Consider the following 18,414-nt stretch of genomic DNA (forward strand, 5'->3'; position numbering starts at 1 on the left):
GGAGTGGTTTTGCTTTTCATCCCATGGGGGGGGGGGGGGGGGGGAGGAGACGGGCTCATCTTGTCTCTGACGGGTTGGGGCTGGCAAGGCGGAACTTTTGCTCTGTGCCCCGACGCAAAGTATCACCCCAGTGAGGGGCGCGGGGACAATTTCGGGGGGGGGGGGGACAATGATGATGGAAGCAAACCAACCCCCATGTGTTTGTAATCACTGCTCCAAGCCAGGGGGCAGATCAGCCCCGCACCCCTGAACCGGGCCGCCTGCCCCCGCAGCCCCCGCAGCCCCCCAGCCCCGAGCGGTCTCGGTGGCCCAGACACATCCGGCTCGTCCTGCCCGCGCCGGAGCTTTCCCCTCCGCCCGTCCCCAGCGCGGCAGGTGCGCCAGGGAGCCCGGGGCCCGCGGGGCAGGGGAGGGGCGGCGCGGCGGGGGCTCCGCAGCCCAGTCGGGCTCACCTGGGTGTAGAGCTCGGCCAGCGCCATGGGGCCGCTGCTCCGCGCGCGGGGAAGGAGCCGGGCTCGCTCCGCAGCTGGCAGCTCCCGGGCGGGGGCGGCGCGCCAGGTGTGTCCCGCCCGCGCGGGGTGGAGCCGAGCTGCCACTGGACCTGCCGCTGGGCTCCGGGGCTTCAGCCTCCCCCAGGACCGAGACTAGCCCCCTCCCCCGCCTGCCTCACACACACCCGGGGGCAGGGGCCGCTTCCCTGCCTCGGGCTTTCCCCAATGGGTTACAAACTGTCACCCTGCTACAATGGGAGCCACTTAAAATTAATCTCCTAGAACTGGAAGGGCCCTTGAGTCCAGTCCCCTGCCTTCACAGCAGGACCAAGTACCACCCCTGACAAATTTTTGCCCCAAATCCCTAAACGGCCTCCACAAGGACTGAACACACAACCTTGGGTTTAGGAGGCCAACGATCAAACCACTGAGCTATCCCTCCCATTGTTTGAGGGATGAGTTTGGTTCCAGGGCTCTCTCAGCGCCCCCACCTATACAAATAGGTCAGATCTAGGTCCCTTTCTCACCAGTACACTTAGTGGGGATGGAGTCTGCCTGCATGGACCATGGTCCAACCTATGTCCCTCTAATAATATTTTCTATGCATGTGTGGAATCAGTTTTATGTGCACTGAGGCATGTGCAAATGTGTACCACTTGTAGAAACCCATGCTACTGGCTGTGGACACTCTGCTAATCAGCTGGACCACATTTGTCTCTCTCCTGGGTGGTTGTCCCAGCCCAGAGATTACAGGGAACATTGCCCCAGTAGGGCTAGAGCACGTGCAAGGGACTGGGTATGCAATAGTGTTGCACTTTGGAGAAGCAAAATGTTTTACCATAGATTGACCCTTGTGGTGCAGATTTCCATGTGTTAGCTGGAATAGTGGTTAACATGGTGCTCCTAAACTGGGCTGGAAAACCAGAAGAGAGGTGTCCATACAGTTTGCGCCCAAGATGTTGTTCAAAGATGATCAACACCCCTGCCTGATTGAATAAAGTTGTAGCTAAGGCACTATCTATTTTGCTGGAATTGAGGCAAATTCTCAGTCTATGGCCAATCACCAACATATTTGCTCTGGTGTATCCCAAAGACAATCAAGAAAAGTTGTAATCAGCACCAATAGCTTACCCTGATGTCTAGCAATGGGAATAAATATTGGCTTACTATCAGTACTAATGGGCTCATTGGTGCAGCTATATCAGTGGCTGCAATTGGGGCAAATCCCCAGTCTAGATGTGGTCTAATATGGTTTGGTGTTTCTGTAATTGACGGGATGCTACAGATTGCAGAGTTTTCCTAGGGGAGGAGAGAAGTCCCCTCCCTGAATTTTTTTTCAGAGCTGTAGGGAAAAAAAGCTCTGAATGTGAATGATTTCCCTAGGATTATAAATATAACTTATAAAAAGTTACTGTATAGATGGGGGAAGTGAACACTTCTTTTTCTAGGTGCTCTACAGATAAAGAAGACTCTCTCATATGAAGCCACCAACTCATCAAAGTTACAAAAGTGACATGAAATTGCAAAATCAATAGAAGAACACACAGCAGCAAAGGAGCTGGTTTATAAATAAAGATCAAAACTAGTGTGATATTATTCTTCACTTAAGACAAGCGTATTTCTTGAAAAAGGGACCACAAGCCTACCTGGCTGAGGAATGCTGATGAGCAATGTGAGATATGATAATAATTACTGAAGTATGTTCTAAAATGTATTTTATTTTATTTGACATGCAACCATTTGTTTCCAGTAATTTAACTTGCTACTTCTTGAAGCTCTGTATGTTGTTAAATAAACTTTTGTTTTCACTGCAAACACATCCAAGTGGTGCGTGTTAACCAGAGTGATGATCCTGAGGTGAAAATGGTAAGCCGGCAGGAACTGGCTCTTTGGGAGCAGCAGGTTATATGAATTCAGTGAGTACTCAGTGGACCAGGGGTTGCTCAGACCATAGGGACACTTGGAGGGCCTGAGTGAATCTATCACTACCCTGTAGAGAGGGAGATGGACCTGAATGGGGAGTGGTTGTATTGCCCATAGCTATTGGGATTGGGGAGTTGACCCCTAGCAGGCAGTGACAAGGCTTCTTCACAGCCTAGGGAATCTCCAGGAGCATCACAGTTGGTCGGATACACTAAGGTCTTTAAGATATTGAAGTCCCACAAAGAACACCCCAATTTGGTTTTTGATGCTGCAGAAGTATGTTAAAGAGCAGGGGTGGGCAATACTTCTTGACAGGGGTCACTCCAAGAATTTGGAAAGTGGTCGAGGGCCACACTCTTCCATATTAATGGAGGAGGTGCATGGTCTGGGATGGAGGTTAGGTGCAGAAGGGAGGGAGTTTGGGTGAAGACGGCAGTTGAGACCTGGCGCACTGGACTAAGGTGCAGGGGGTTGGATTATGACCTAGCGCAGGGAATTGGGGTACAGGAGAAGGAGCAGGGGTTTGGGTTGTGAGCTAGGGCAGGAGGGGACTGTGATCTGGGGCAGGAGACTGGGTGCCAGATCTGGGAAGGGGTATGGTTGTGGGAAAGGAGCAGAGGATTTGAGTATATGGAGTAGGGGGACAGAGGGCTGGGGATGGGAGAGGCTGGGGTGCCAAAGGGAGGCCGTGGCCAGGGACTTAGCAGCCATCGGCCCGTTCCTGAATCAGCCTCCCTGCCTGCCCCGTCCCTGCACAGGCCACAGCTATGTGCTCTGTGAATAACTAGGAGCCCCTTGTGCTATGTGGCTGCCTGTTATTGAAACTCCTAAAGCCTTGCCGCCTTCCCTCCGGCCTCAGTTTTTAAAGTGAAACCGTCCCACGGCTACATTTCTGAGTGGCGTGCAGGTGGGCAAGGCAAGCAGGGAAGCCTGCTTGGGGTTCCCCCACAGTATCCGTGGGCCGGATCCGGTGGCTTGGCGGGCCGGATTCGGCTCTCGAGTCATATTTTGCCCAGGCCTGTTCAAGAGTCTGCTCCTCTCTCTTGTAAATTAATGTTTTAGAATGTTCAGGGTACAAAAGTCCATGTTTTCGTTTAATTTGCAACCTTAGTTTTCTTTTTTTAATTATTATCATTTGTTTTCTGTGCACTTAGAAATAGTAGCATGTTAACATACTGACAGAATTGCTTTCTGTAAAATAAAAGACACTCATATATTTACAACATGGACATGAATCAACCGCCATTTCAAGTCAATAGAAAGATTGCTGATGGCTTCCATGGAGGTTGGATTGGACCTCATTTGAATATCTGTACTTTAATTATTCACAACAAAACAAAAACAACAACAGAATTAACAGCTGTAGAGTTGTTTTTTATTTGGACATTTTTCAGTGACAGCTAATAGGATACAGTGTTTATGATGCACACATTTACTAAGTACAACATCAGACACTACTACATTTCAAAGCGTATGTCTTTCTGATATTGTTTTGATTTTCATTAATGTACCATGGTGGTATAAAGTGAAAACCTGTTTACAGGTATTTATTTAATCAGATGAATTATCAGCATCTTAAACAAAAGTAATTCTCAGAATTCCTGTATGGTATTTTGAAATGTGTTCAATTTTACATCCTAGATGATGTAGTCCTTCAGCTTTCAAATGCTGGTGTTTCCAGATATGGAGCAACTGTTAACGGATTAAAAAAACAACTTTTCAAAGATGACGTATACCCTATCTTTTTAATTTGGTCTAATTTGGTCGACTAGCTTTATCATATTTTAATAAAGCAAAATTATTTAAGCACATTCAAGTTCTATCTAGATTCAAGCCTGGGTAGCAATTTGTTAAAATTTGGATAGAAGATTATGTTGCAAAAGGCAGAGCAAAATAATCCCTGGTCTAAAACTATACCTAACTCAATGAGGTAATTCTTGTGCAACATTTTTAGAATGGTCATATATGTCAAAGGGGACATTGACAAATTAATAATGTCCAGCATCCAACAGAATCTACTATACCAATAGATAATAAATTAAAATATAAAAGTTATGTCCACATTAAAAGAGCATTACCATGATTCAAAGGAAAAAATAAGTTGTTAAAAGATGTTTACGTTTTTTTCTGTAGTTATTTAGAGACTTTAAACCTAAAAAGATAAATATTTTATATCATAAATCAACATTAAAATTCTTACTGCTGAAAAGCACACGCAAAATACTGTTGTGTAAATCCTCAGATGAATTACCAAGTACACATCTACTTCAACTTAGAAATATTTTCCTTCAAAACATGTGAAGCAGCATACACTTTTAATGTGATACAAATGTAACACTACTCAAACCCAGTGAGTTTAAGAATAATACCTATAAACAACAAACTACTACTTTAAGGAAACAGACAGAGTAAGGCTTTATACAGGTAAACAAATTTTAAAAACAAAATTTTTTAAACAAATTTTCATAATTGTGTTTAAGTAGTAAATATATGTTCTGATCTACAGTATAAATATACTGTTGTGCCAGTTTTTATTAAAGAGGAGAAAAAAAGTTTCTATTTTTCTAAATGTTTTCACCTATTTCCTGCTCTTACACTCTTACTCAATATCAGGGTTTTTCATGAAATATTAACAAGTGCAGTACTTCCTGAAATTTTGAAAGATTAGTATACCCCACCATATTAAATTATACTGTGTTTGGAGCCAGTATATATTATCCTTGTCCTCAGAGATAAAGTAACAAACATATTTGGATGAAGTGCTTTTGGTTTACTTTGCATATGAAAATAATTTAAATAATTTAACAAAGATCATCCAAATTAAATATGCAATGCTTACTTGTAGGTACCTGAATGTATCAGTAGTGAGCTGTCAAACACAAAAAATGGGCATACACTTTTGAAAATAAAAAGGCATGAGCATTTCAAAATGGTACTGACAAAAGATCTAGCTTTCTCTTTATTATACATATTATCAGTCACCATACATAAGGTGCATGTTTACATCTCAAATAAAACTGAAATGTATTGGTCAGCTCACTTGATAGCAAAATTATTCTGCAGGTTTGCAAGGGAATTGACTAGTACCAGAACATTGTAAAAGTATACATCCAGAATATTTTTCTGATCTTTTAAAGAAACAAATGTTCATGCTAAGTTGCTAATTTGCACGATACATTAAAATATTGCACACTACAATTTTGTAATGCATAACTTTTTCACATGTATATTTGCTCTATACATCACTGACAGTATTTTAAAATTCAGAAACAGAGTGTTGACCAAGGCATCTGACTTAACTGTTGTGTATTCTGAAATAAAAATTCCACAGTGGAGCAAATCTGAGGAGTAACAAGAGGAAATATTCTTTCTGATTGGAAGTGCAGTGGTTAAAACAACTGTAATTTGTCATTGTGTATTCTGGATCTTACAGAACACTTTATAGATTTTTTAAAAGTATTTTTCTAGCATGAAATAACCCTTTTGTTAAATAGGTTTATGAACTATGTGGATAGATTCACAAATTGCACAATTTTAATTACTCCCTTCCTAGTCAGTGTTTGTTGTATATTTCCTAGAGTCAATAGATAGAATAATAAAGGTATTGGCCTACTGAAGGAATTTCCCCTTTCCTTCTAGGTATTTTGAAAATACATCTTAAAGAGTACCATGGATGATACTGAAAAAGATATACAATGGATGATATTGAAAAAATACAATGCCTTTTCCGGGGACTAAAATTGGACAAAGGAAAAACCCTGACCAACTACAAAAATGTGAAATAAATGTTATAATCATGACTGACTTTTGTTCATTTTATCACAAGACAAATATTTTAGTAAACTTTTAAAGAAAACGATAATCTAACTTCCAGTGTGCTGCTACTTGTGCTTAGTTACCATTTTTCCTTTCCAGGTGATATTTGTTGACATTTGCATAAATCCAGTTAAAGGAACGGATTGCACTGGATTGTAAACAAAGTTGATAATAAAAAGTGAACTCTCTTATTTTAGTGCCTAATAAAGGATACAGTCATATATTTTAAAGAACACAATACTCAGCAGCAGTTTAATATGCTTAGTAAACCACAGTCCTAACAAATGAACACCTATGTTATACCGCATCGTAAGCCAAAAGACTTTAATAATACTTCATAATTTATGTCAGGGCTGACATAAATAAGGAAGCTGTTTAACAAATTATTTTATATATTGCCAGTTTGCTATGTTTAAATTGTCAAAAACTGTAATGGAGAAACAGGTTTCTACATGACGATGTATTCTACTACACAATGCCTTACTTTTAGTCCTCTGCTTAAAGTATTGCATCTGTCCTTATCAGTCTTTCCTTATGAGAAGAGTGTGTATGGATTTTAAATGTACACTATTTAAATATGTTACTAAAGATCTAAAAATGTTTCTAGGCATCTGAAGACACAATTTTTGCCCAAGCCCCATATTCATATTCAGGAAACCTAACAATCAGTACTGTGTCTACATGAAAATAATGGCCTATACAAATGCACATGTTTCTACCAGCCTTCCAGTTGTGGTATGGTTATGTAGATTTCCAGCTACTCATACTAAAAATCTGGGAATATATAGTACTGTCCTCTCAAAAACGTATTTTCAGTGGCTCACTATATGTTAATGGATTCAGATTTCAGGCAATGGACTTATTGTCAATAGCTGACAAGTTCATCCTTGGTTCAAACACGTGAGATGAATGCTAGGCCCAAGCTGGCTGGAATTTGAATGGTTTCTAATGCGAGAGAGGATGGATTAAATGGAAAAGTAACAGGAAAGATGTGTTTAGCATCCATTAGCAGCTGAGGGGAGTCTTTCCTGTCTCGTAAACGCATCTACAAAAGATAAGAAATCGGTTAATACTTCATCTCGCAACAAAGGCAGATAAAAAATAATCATGTAGCATTTCAGTTTAGTACCATGCTTTATAAAAAAAACCATGGAAGCTTATAATCAGTTGTATTTGATCTTCAGTTATCACTACTTTGTGGGCTTTAAACATTCTCTTGAGAAAGAAAATATTAAAGAGAAAACCTGAGTTTTTGTTAAAAGTAAGAATTTTTTTAAGCTTGTCATACTAAATCTTTCAACGCCAGTAAGTACAGAATATATATAAATGTATTTGGCAGCTTGATTGGGACCTTTTGTAACAGTTGTACACACCTTTTTTTCATAACAAAATCTGAAGAGACATTTAGATTTTCTATAGAGGACCTGTGTCCAGCAGATGTTAATGGTACTGCTTCAACAAATATGCAAAATGATCTATTTGTTTTGTTTCGGTTTTATCTTGCTGATCTCCCTTATCAATGTTACTGTTCCCTTAGTAGATACCAGGAAGTGCAACTTTAAAAAATAATTTTAAAAAATGAATTAGCCAGTTTCCCCCAGAATTTTCAAAATTCTTCATTCTCATCATATTTTCCAAATTAAGAACTTCTGACATGTATGATTTAGATTTCAAAGCAATCTCAAATTGATCTTTCCTGTGCAAACAATTTGAACCAATGGGGTTTGTGTGAACAAATTTTAGCACCTGCATTTAAAAGTGAATACTGAAAAGCGGGCATAATGGAGTGTGCACAAATAGAGATAGAAAATTATGTCAACTTCTGAAAATCAGGCATATAGAATTCATTTTTAAAATTAACAGGGATAGAAAGTTTTAAAAGTCTAAATTATTTGAAATATGTGAATAGTAACACAAATTGTGATCATCTACAATAAACATAAATGTCTCAACATCAAATTTGTATTACAGAAGAAGAAACAGAAATGTGCTGGACAAGCTTACTTTTTACTTTGAATATCACACTGCATTTTATGACAATACCTGTTTAAATTAATGGAGATTGCCTCTCTCCTAGATTTGGAAAGGACCTTGAAAAGTCATTGAGTCCAATCCCTGCCTTCACAGCAGGACCAAGTACCATTCCTGACAAATTTTTGCCCCAAATGGCCTCCACAAGGATTGAACTGACAACCCTGGGTTTAGCAGACCAATGCTCAAACCACTGAACTATCCCTCCCCCCATTAGGCTTGCTTATATGTTCTTGTAGAACTAACTGAACAATGTGTGGTGCAAAAACAGTCTCACCTGTATCGTACGTATAAATGATACCAAGACCCTTTCTTCAAACTCATTAACTGGAGTATACAAATTCAAAACTTTTACAATCTGTGAAGAAAAACAAGAATTCTTCATTTTAGTTTATGAGTGATTTAAATATATATGCACCCTATTCTTAACATTTAGAAATACTGTTCTAAATTAGTTCTTGATAAGTTCTGGTTAGGGGTTTTTTTTTTTTTTTAAATCAATTTATTAGGAATTTTCTTATTCATTTAAGAAATAGCTAAATGATATAAGAAATTCAGACACACATTTAAAATAAACAGACCTAAGTCAACATGTATAATATTATTAAACAGCTGATCCTGGCACACCGATAAACCCTACTTCTTCCATGACAGCTACATGGAATTGATCAGCTAATGTTAGAGCGGGGGGGGGCAGAAGGGAGGGGTATTAAAGGTTGATGGATTGTTTTAAAATATAAGGTTTAGTGCTCTTTGTCTCTCTATATCCTTGTTTTGTTAGACTGGGTCTCCTTTGATTCACAGACTATTGTTTTGACACGTGTGGACAGTTACTAGCACACCGTGGAAACTACAAGAGGACAATCAATCAATGACAATAGTATCACTGAAGTAAGTTGCTACTTCCTCTGATTTTGTCTTACATCATGGACCCTATCATGTTCCCACTGGAAAATGTAGTAAAATTTCCACTGATTCCAAATGGAACAAATTAGAGCTCTGAATGCAGAACTAAGACCCAAAGCTAAGAAGACAATAGATGTTAATAAGGATAACATCAAATTATAAAGAATAAATTTCTTTAATTTCAAGTAAAAACCTTTGTACTTTTTTCATGATTCTATTTTTTAATAACATGAAACTCCTGAACTCATTACCTTTTCTAACATTGCAGAAACACCAAGTGTTTCTACATTTCTGATACAGGGATTAGGATTGGGCTGGCCACACCATAGTAGGACACACAGGCATCTCTTATTCTTGGAGTCAAATAATTGATATACATATTGGCTACATCTTCACTGCAGGCTTTTTGCACTAGAACAGCTGTTCTAGTCTACACTGCACGTGTGTTCGTGTGCAAGTAAATTTACAGTAAAGCGTCAGAAGAGTGCTTCTTGCACAAAAGTTATTCCTCTCTCCACAACAAATAAGCCCTCTTGCGCAAGAGCTCTTACGCAAGAAGGCAGTGTGGATGGGCAACACAGCTTTCTAAAATGGACATCAGAGCTTTCTTGTGCAAGAGAGCGCCCACACTGCCATGGACACTCTTGCACAAAAGCACATGGCAGTGTGGATGCGCTCTTGCGCAAGAATTATTGAGCAGAAATTCTTGCGCAAAACAGTTATTGCGCAAGAAGCCTACAGTGTAGACATAGCCAATAGGTATATGAGCTACAGCTAGAAATGTAACTATACTAATATACAGCAGTTTTGCACTAATTCAACTGCATTCACATTAGGGGGCTTCTAACATTTTAACAATACCAGGATAGCTAAAGCAATACAACTTAGAACTTATTTTGGGTACAGATCCTGGGGGTGGACCCACTACCCCATTTAACCTCTGTTTTCATGATGCTTGTTTACAATGACATGAACAGAAATACCCAATCTCTGTGACACATGCAGGTTTAGAAAACGCAATTTAGAGGTGTGCATAAATGTAACAGCTAACAAGGTGAGTGCTGGATTACCTGTGCCGTAGTTAGAGCATTGCACATTGAACAAATGGCTTCTGCATCTTCATCGGTCTTCTTTTTCACTTGCAATAACTGTGCAGCCTGAATGAGAGGCTCCAGTGTTTCTTTAGCCCCACTGTTCATCAAATTTTTGTCGCGTAGCCATTCTTCAAGTTGACTCACATTGTACCTGTTAAAAGAGGAAACCTCCAAGAATGAGTTCACTCCTCCTGATGAAGTCTGACCAAACATCAAGAGCTACGTCTACACTGCAGGCTTTTTGTGCAAAAACACTTGTTCTTGCGCAAAAACTTGCCGGGTGTATACACTGAACGCGCGTTCTTGCGCAAGTAAATTTATAGTACAGCATCGGAAAACAGGGCTTCTTCTTGAAAAGTTATTCCTCTCCCCATGAGGAATAAGCCCTCTTGCACAAGAGCTCTTCCACAAGAAGGCAGTGTAGACATGCAACATGATTTTCTTGCGCAAGAAACCCCTATGACTAAAATGCCCATCAGAGCTTTCTTGCGCAAGAGAGCATCCACACTGCCATGGACACTCTTGCGCAAAAGCACAATGCAGTGTAGACGCGCTCTTGTGGAAGACCTTTTGCACAAGACTTCTTGTGCAAGCCTTCAGTGTAGACGTAGCCTTTTTGTTTAATTAAAGCCCATATTTTGTTTTTGTGGGTACTTTCTTCATATATCACCTAGTTATAATTTTTCATAAGTTTATTTCCACAGCAGCTCCCTGCAATTGGTTTCCTGAAAACTGTTTATTAACCCTATGCTGTACCATTATAAGCCTTCATATCCTGAGTTCCAAAGAGTATTTGAAAATAATGGCCCAACACTATATCTACCACTTCTCCTTATTTAGTTCTGTTCAGATGGACAGCCTAACTCCATTCCCCATATGCACATCTAGAAGCCTACTCCGTGCAGTTAAGAGAAGCAGGATTGTATGTAGGAGGAGATTTTCAAAGATTCTTGGGAGATGAATATGACAATAATTCACACACAGAAAATACTAGGCCACAGACAACAAAAACATGAATAAAACGTGTCCCATGCTGCGAAAGAGAAAAGAGACAACAGAGCTGAACATATGTGTCCGCTGCGCCAGAAACTGACAAGGTTAAACAATGAGGAATATTTACTACACCTCCCCAATACTGCACAGTAGCAGGTATCGCCCATATGGGCTGAGGACTTGCTTGCAGACAAAAGGGAAATTATTTTGTCCCGCCAACCCTCAACTCCATCCTACAGAAGCTTTGTTTGTGGAACCAGGATTTACCCCTACACTAAATAATGACTTCCTGATGAGACATTAAATGCAAGAAACCCTCAAATAAGGGAGGCTATAAAGAAGTCTAGAATACTTCCCTCTCAGATGGAATGGTTAAATACAACTATTATTCAAAACAATTATTACACCAAACAGGACATAAGAGAGGACAGTAAAAGCACTATAGAGTGCTTGCTCACCGTATCTGCATCCCTTTGCTCCAGGAGCACATGTCCTTGCGCAGCAACAGGTTATTCAGAGTTACTGCCCCAACAATGTAAAACATTTGCTTGACAACTTGCTTGATCAGCTCTGGATCCATACCATGCTGACACATTACAGAGTGGAACGCGTTCAGCTGTCGAATGATAGAGTCCAGTGTGTAGGTCCCTTCATCAGCAATACTGGATGTTCTCTTTCGCAGCCCTGTTGGCTTGACCCCTGAGACGCCCTGAATAGTTTCATGCTCCAGCATTCCTGAAACTGCATTTGATTTACAACATTACTACTGCAGTGGAAAAATACTCAAAACAACAATAACAATACTTATATGCAAAAACAACAAGGAGTCCTGTAGCACCTTATAGACTAACATATGTATTGGAGCATAAGCTTTCGTGGGCAAAGACCCACTTCATCAGATTCATTTCATGAAGTGGGTCTTTGCCCATGAAAGCTTATGCTCCAATAGATCTGTTAGTCTATAAGGTGCTACAGGACTCCTTGTTGCTTCTGCAGATCCAGACTAACCCGGCTACCCCTCTAATACTTATATGCAGGGAGTAGAGTGAGCTTGCTATTGGTCACCATTCTATACCATTCCAGCTCTTATCTAATTGCCCCAACTAATTTTTGCCACATCTAAGTTTTCATTATAATTTTTTTAAAAGCCTAGCTTTGATGACTTTAAAGAAAGCCTGAAGGTGGCTCAATACAGTACTGCTGTACTACAGCTTTGTTTAGAGAGCATGAATAAATAATTGTAATTAAAAAATGTGAATTTAAACAGCAACACTGTTAACTATTTAATTGCTGATACTACTAAACCATTTCTAAGGTGTATTCAGCTACTCTGTCACTGTGGGGGAAGCAGGGATAGAGTTGTGCTTTCATACTCTCTCCCTTATCTCTCCTTATATCAGTCATTTATAAAAGAATACTAGTTGCGTACTTTAATATAAATGAACCATTTAACAGAAAATATGAGAAATTATATTACTACTACCATTCTCATTGCTTAGCAAGAAATTTATTTTGATTAATGTATCTGGAAAGTTAGAGGAATTTAATTTTGCCTTACCAATCATTGGCTGCAGAATATTCTCTAACACTCTGACGAGCTGCTGGTAGATTTGAATAGCCAAGTCACTCAATACCTGTCTGTATTCAGCCAAGTCAAAATTGGTGAGGCAGTGTTCATTCTGACGAGGTGTATTGTGCTTCATAAACCCCTAAATTCACAAGACAATGGAAGCGAATGCTTCAATGTATGAAAACAGCAAATGTGTTTTTTCTTACTGTAGACAAGTAATACTCTTCTGAAAATTCATTCCCATTCTCCCTCTTACATCCCTAAAACATTTCATTTTATTGTTAGTTTTCACTGCAGCTAACACTTGAATACAGGCAGTCCCCGGGTTACGTGCAAGATAGGGACTGTAGGTTTGTTCTTAAGTTGAATCAGTATGTAAGTCGGAACTGGCGTCCAGATTCAGCCGCTGCTGAAACTGATCAGTTTCAACAGCGGCTGAATCTGGACGCCAGATCTGACTTACATACAGATTCAACTTAAGAACCCCAGGCGTCCCCAAGTCAGCTGCTGCTGAAACTGATGAGCGGCTGATTCCAGGAAGCCTAGGGCAGGGGCTTCCTGTAGTCAGCCACTGGTCAGTTTCAGCAGCGGCTGACTTGGGGACGCCTGGGGCAGAGCAGTGGGGGTGCTGCTGGGTTGGTCCAGTAGCGCCGCCGCTCCTCGGCACTACTGGACCAACCCAGCAGCACCCAAGCTGCTCTGCCCCAGGCGTCCTGATTCAGCCGCTGCTGAAACTGACCAGCAGTGGCTGAATCAGGACGCCTGGAGCAGAGCAGCTGGGGTGCTGCCAGGTTGGTCCAGTAGCGCCCAGAGCGGCGCTACGGGACCAACCGGCAGCGCCCCAGCTGCTGTACCACAGGCGTCCGGAGCAAAGCCGCGGAGCACGGGGGCAGCGGGACAGCCCAGACGTGCCGTGGCTGTCCTGCTGCCCTCGGGCTCCGCGACTTTGCTCTGCTTTGCTCCCCGTCTCCCTGGTCTGCAGACCAGGGGGACGGGAAGCAAAGCCACGGAACACGTGGGCAGCGGACAGCCCAGACGCGTGTTCCGCCGCTTTGCTCCCCGGTAAGCAGACCAGGGAGACAGGGACCAAAGGACCAGGGAGATGGGGAGCAAAGCAGGGCAAAGCTGCGGAGCACGTGGGCAGCGGACAGCCCAGACGTGTCTGGGCTGTCCGCTGCCCGTGTGTTCCGCGGCTTTGCTCCCCGTCCCCCTGGTCTGCAGACCAGGGAGATGGGGAGCAAAGCAGAGCAAAGCTGCGGAGCACACGGGCAGCGGACAGCGTCTGGGCTGTCCGCTGCCCGCGTGCTCCGCTGCTTTGCTTCCTCTCCCTGGTCTGCTGGAGACCAGGGAGACGGGCCCCATTCGTAACTGCGGATCCGACATAAGTCGGATCCGCGTAACTCGGGGACTGCCTGTATGTATCACAAAACTTCTGTGATAGGGTTAGCATACCTTTATTATACTCTCTTTTTAGCATGATAGTCAGCTATAATGCAAGGAACCTATAGGCCTGTATTTGTAAGAAATTAGCTTCAGCAAGTTTGCATTAGGCTTGAGGCCTATGAATTTTGAACAGAAACAGTCCAACAGAAACCTGAAGTATCAGGAAGCTAAAAATAGTATGTTTAAGGGAAATTTCTGATCACAGGAGCATAACCCAACCACAACAGTGTTATGGCAATGAACTGACATACATTACAGGTACATGAGCTACATCTACAGATACCTAACCAATAAGGGGCAATGGTATCAAACTGACATATAGGATAACAGTAAGATATATTAATCTATAGGAGAAGGACATGCCATCACAGGTAAGGTGAGGAAATACAAATAAGAAAAAGGAGAAAAATCCTTGCATCAAACATTGTGGTATCAACGTAACACATTGTGAAAATTACATCCCAGACCAGGGGCGGTAGGAGGAGGAGATGTAGCCCTTGGGAAGTGCCAGAATGATGGCCACTGGTGATGAGGGGGAAGGTGCTGGGTGTTCTACAAGAGAGGGTAAGGGTATATGGCTGCAAAGATGTGGATTCTGGTGTCTCTCTTTCTACAACTTTCCTGAGTTGGAGTGTTTGTGATTGGGTAAATATAAAAACTATTTGTAAATATACAGAAGAGTTCCTATTGTGGTATTGCAACTGTGCACATCCGAGTTCTCATCTACATAATGATTTGAAGAAAACTGGGCCTGATCTTGGCATAAGAACTTGTCAACTCTCAAAGTGATAAATCAGGATTAATCAATATAACTAATACATAATCTTTAGACCAGGCTATATTGCCTTGAAACTTCAAGTATCTGACGCATTTACTGCAGTTACAAATAAACTAATACTTTCCCCTGCTATTTCTAGCTGCCCAACTCATCTTTTTAGGCCTTTAAAGAACTGTATGAATAGGAAGGTACATTTAAAGACCTTGAAGACTGCCTCCACATTGCACACCTAGAACGATAAAATCATAGAACACTAGAAATGGAAGGGACCTTGAGAGGTCATCGAGCCCAGTCCCCTGCCCTCATGGCAGGACTCAGTACCATCTAGACCTTTTGCAATGTTGAGTAGGATAGCTACACGCTGCACTGAAGAGGCTGCATCCATATTACAGCATGTCAGTAAAAGGCTCTGGCATGGGCAAGGCAGTGAGGATTTTCCAGAGGTTTGCCCTGCTGCTTTCCCCCACCTGAGCCGTGTCTCCATTGCCAGAGTCTTTCCACTGCGGCAGGGAAAAACTCTGGTAGCAGGACCCTACATTGTACATACCCAGAGGCTTCAGGAATCCTTATGCAGTGCTTCACTGTGCACACTGCTATTGATGCCTAGGATAGGAGGGAGTGTAGCACAGCTACTCTAAGTGCTGCTGAAATGGGAGTGCAGTGCAGACATACCTTATGTGTCTTTTTTAATATTCAAATAACTATAATTTTGCCACCATCATAGCACCTCTGATCTGGAAGGACTATACAGCACATTAGGCAAACTGATTTACACACTGGGGCACCACTTCATGCAGCACTGAATACAGCCACTTCTGGAGTGAGCTGTGACTAGGGCTGACAAGCTGACAGCAAGCCAGCACAATTACTCACTTCCTCTTCTCAACAGCGTTACAGGACCAGATTCTCTCTCTTGTTCAACCTCCAGCCAGTGCAGGAGAGCGGGTGGGTGGAAAGTGTCAGAGCTTCTCATTTTTCGGGCTGGTCTGTGTCCTGCTGTGAGTTTGTTGTACCAACTTACACAACTAGTGCATGGTCCTATGCCAATGGAGGCTCCGCATAGCTGAGGGGAGCTCCTTCCCAAAACCTGTGCGCCACTGACCAGTGTCTGCTGCAGTTCTGCCAGCTTTGTGGAAGGTCAGAGATCCCACCCTCTAATTTTATTTTGGGGAATTCTCAATTGGACTGTTATGGATGGAATGCCTCCCCAATATCTAATTAAATAGGTTCTGCTTTACTGGCAACATGTCCAGGAATCCGGGCTAACATCCTAACTTTTACAAATAGCGCCATGCATCTTTAACAATCAGAATAAGTTAAAAATCTTAATTTCGTATGTAATCTGCTATTGCCTCCAGCATGGGGCACCAGTTTATTATGGACCTCAAGCACCAGTTTACCACATCTTATTCTAAAACACGTTTCTTAGAGCTTCTTTCTAACAGAGATCTCCTGCGAACCCACCTTGATAACACTGGCATCATGAAACTATGCAAATCCACCTGGTCTATAAGCCCTTTGCTATACCAGTGTTCTGTCTCCCTTGGTCAAAGATCAATGATTACAAAGAGTCAAACACTGTGACCACTTTGTGAACTTGTTTGACACGATCAAATGTGCTTGTTTGTGAGCCATGCCATATGTGAATGCAGGCAGTTGAACCATTAGGGCACATTAACTGATGCACCTATTTTCATGTTGTATTTTAACAAAATGGTCAATTCAAAGGAAAGGTCTATTATTAATCATAGGGTGAAAATTAAATAATACAACAAGAGTGTCACTTGCCTCTTCTCCACTATATTGCTTCAAACAGTGCAAAAATCGGCAGGTGTTAGATAGCCAGAAGGAGACTGTTTCAAAGTCGTCACCTCTTTTCTGAAGACAAAAACAGAGACATTTAAGTTTGGAATCATAAGACAAAGTGAAAAAGAAAATGTTATAAATTAAAATAGATAAAAAATACACAGCATGCATCTATTTTCTTCTGGTGTCCGTATTGATTTACCAGTATAGTAATGTTGATGTTGGAGAGCTTTTTGTACACTGTTATAATATTATTTGAAAAAAAAGTATTTTGTTTTAAACAGTGACATTTATTTTTACATTCTTAGACATTTTAAAATATTATCTTCCAAACAAATTCTTTCTTTTCCAATTTTACAGACTTTTTCCCATTGTCTTGTGAAGTGAGCTGTATTCTAGGTGACAATGTTTGTTACTGCATTTTCTTTTACCAATATTCATTGTGCCACAGTATTATCAGTTTCAGCACACCACAACACTGACAATAACGGATGTATAGCAGGGAGAGCAAAACATAGCTTATAATTTGGAGGATTTTAGCTATTACTTTATAAAACAATTTTAATAAACCTAATGCATCAACTTAACAAGAAAAAACAAAGCCCCAGGCTTGCTTTGAATCTAGAAACTGTTTCCTGAACAATTAAATGTGAAGCACTTTACAGAATGTGCTGTAACTAATATAATACTAGACACATTGTTCTCCCGAGCGTATTCATATATTGTCTTGAACTCCTGAACATCTGATGTTTACACTAAAGCTTTTCCAAACAGTGTGGATTGCTTAAATGCTTTCAGAATCATGGCAGTTGTTTTGTTTAGTGACTGAAAAATGCCCCAATGAAAACTACATAGGGGAATCTATTTAAGTATATTAACGTTGGCTACAGACCATAACTAGCCTCAACCTTTCTAAGCCAGCTTGCAGTACAGTCCTTAGAATTACACACAAGCACCAATGACTCTCCCAACCAAAACATCAACTGAACTATTTGCAGCTTTATGGAAAAGACTGGCAGGAGTCTATAAAAAATGAATTGTGCAAGTGCCAATGTGCACAAAATTACACATACACAAATGGAGGACAGGATGAAGGTTTTTTAGGATCAAATACAGGGGTTAATATACATTCTACTGCTTTATTGAGTCAAACTGTCAACAGTGTATTATGAAACTAATTCTGTCAACAGTGTATTATGAAACTAATTCTGCACAACTCTATCCCTAGCTATGATCTGGGGAAAAGTGAAAGTATTTTTTGTGATGGGCAGTTATTTGCAGGAATAACTTAGTAACGAGTACCCAAAGCCAAATCAGTTAAATTCTTTTTTCTATTCTTTAAAACAAAAGCAAAAGTAGATTTCAAATAGTGTTTTCATGAAAGAAATGAAACAACTAACCTTCAATACTTTTTTGATGCCATTAATAGTGGAAGTCAGTAATGACCTCACTTTTTGATCATCATTAAGGTAATCAGCATGGCGGACACACATAAACAATATATATGCTGGTAGTCCTGGGATCAGGTTGACTGCCACACCACGTGGTTTCAGATCTGAGGAA

At 41.1% G+C, this 18,414-nt stretch overlaps 2 protein-coding genes across 12 annotated transcripts in view; both read right to left on the reverse strand.

The window, feature by feature from the left end:
• The window catches only part of MYO5C (myosin VC), a 73,010-nt gene extending 72,427 nt beyond the window's left edge, over window positions 1–583 (reverse strand). For all 3 annotated transcript variants that reach the window (XM_075897257.1, XM_075897256.1, XM_075897258.1), the window contains exon 1: window positions 453–583. In XM_075897257.1, the coding sequence (XP_075753372.1) occupies window positions 453–479 (27 nt within the window). In that variant the 5' untranslated portion in view covers window positions 480–583. The remainder of the gene's footprint in view (window positions 1–452) is intronic.
• A 3,184-nt stretch (window positions 584–3,767) lies between these two features.
• The window catches only part of MYO5A (myosin VA), a 187,012-nt gene continuing 172,365 nt past the window's right edge, over window positions 3,768–18,414 (reverse strand). For all 9 annotated transcript variants that reach the window (XM_075897261.1, XM_075897259.1, XM_075897267.1 and 6 more), the window contains 7 exons: window positions 18,252–18,406; window positions 16,834–16,923; window positions 12,813–12,963; window positions 11,713–11,995; window positions 10,238–10,412; window positions 8,539–8,619; window positions 3,768–7,275 (listed from right to left, as the gene is read on the reverse strand). In XM_075897261.1, coding sequence (XP_075753376.1) covers window positions 7,123–7,275; window positions 8,539–8,619; window positions 10,238–10,412; window positions 11,713–11,995; window positions 12,813–12,963; window positions 16,834–16,923; window positions 18,252–18,406 — 1,088 coding nt within the window. In that variant the 3' untranslated portion in view covers window positions 3,768–7,122. The remainder of the gene's footprint in view (window positions 7,276–8,538; window positions 8,620–10,237; window positions 10,413–11,712; window positions 11,996–12,812; window positions 12,964–16,833; window positions 16,924–18,251; window positions 18,407–18,414) is intronic.

Source organism: Pelodiscus sinensis, chromosome 14 (genome assembly GCF_049634645.1).
Source record: "Pelodiscus sinensis isolate JC-2024 chromosome 14, ASM4963464v1, whole genome shotgun sequence".
Lineage (NCBI taxonomy): Eukaryota > Metazoa > Chordata > Testudines > Trionychidae > Pelodiscus > Pelodiscus sinensis.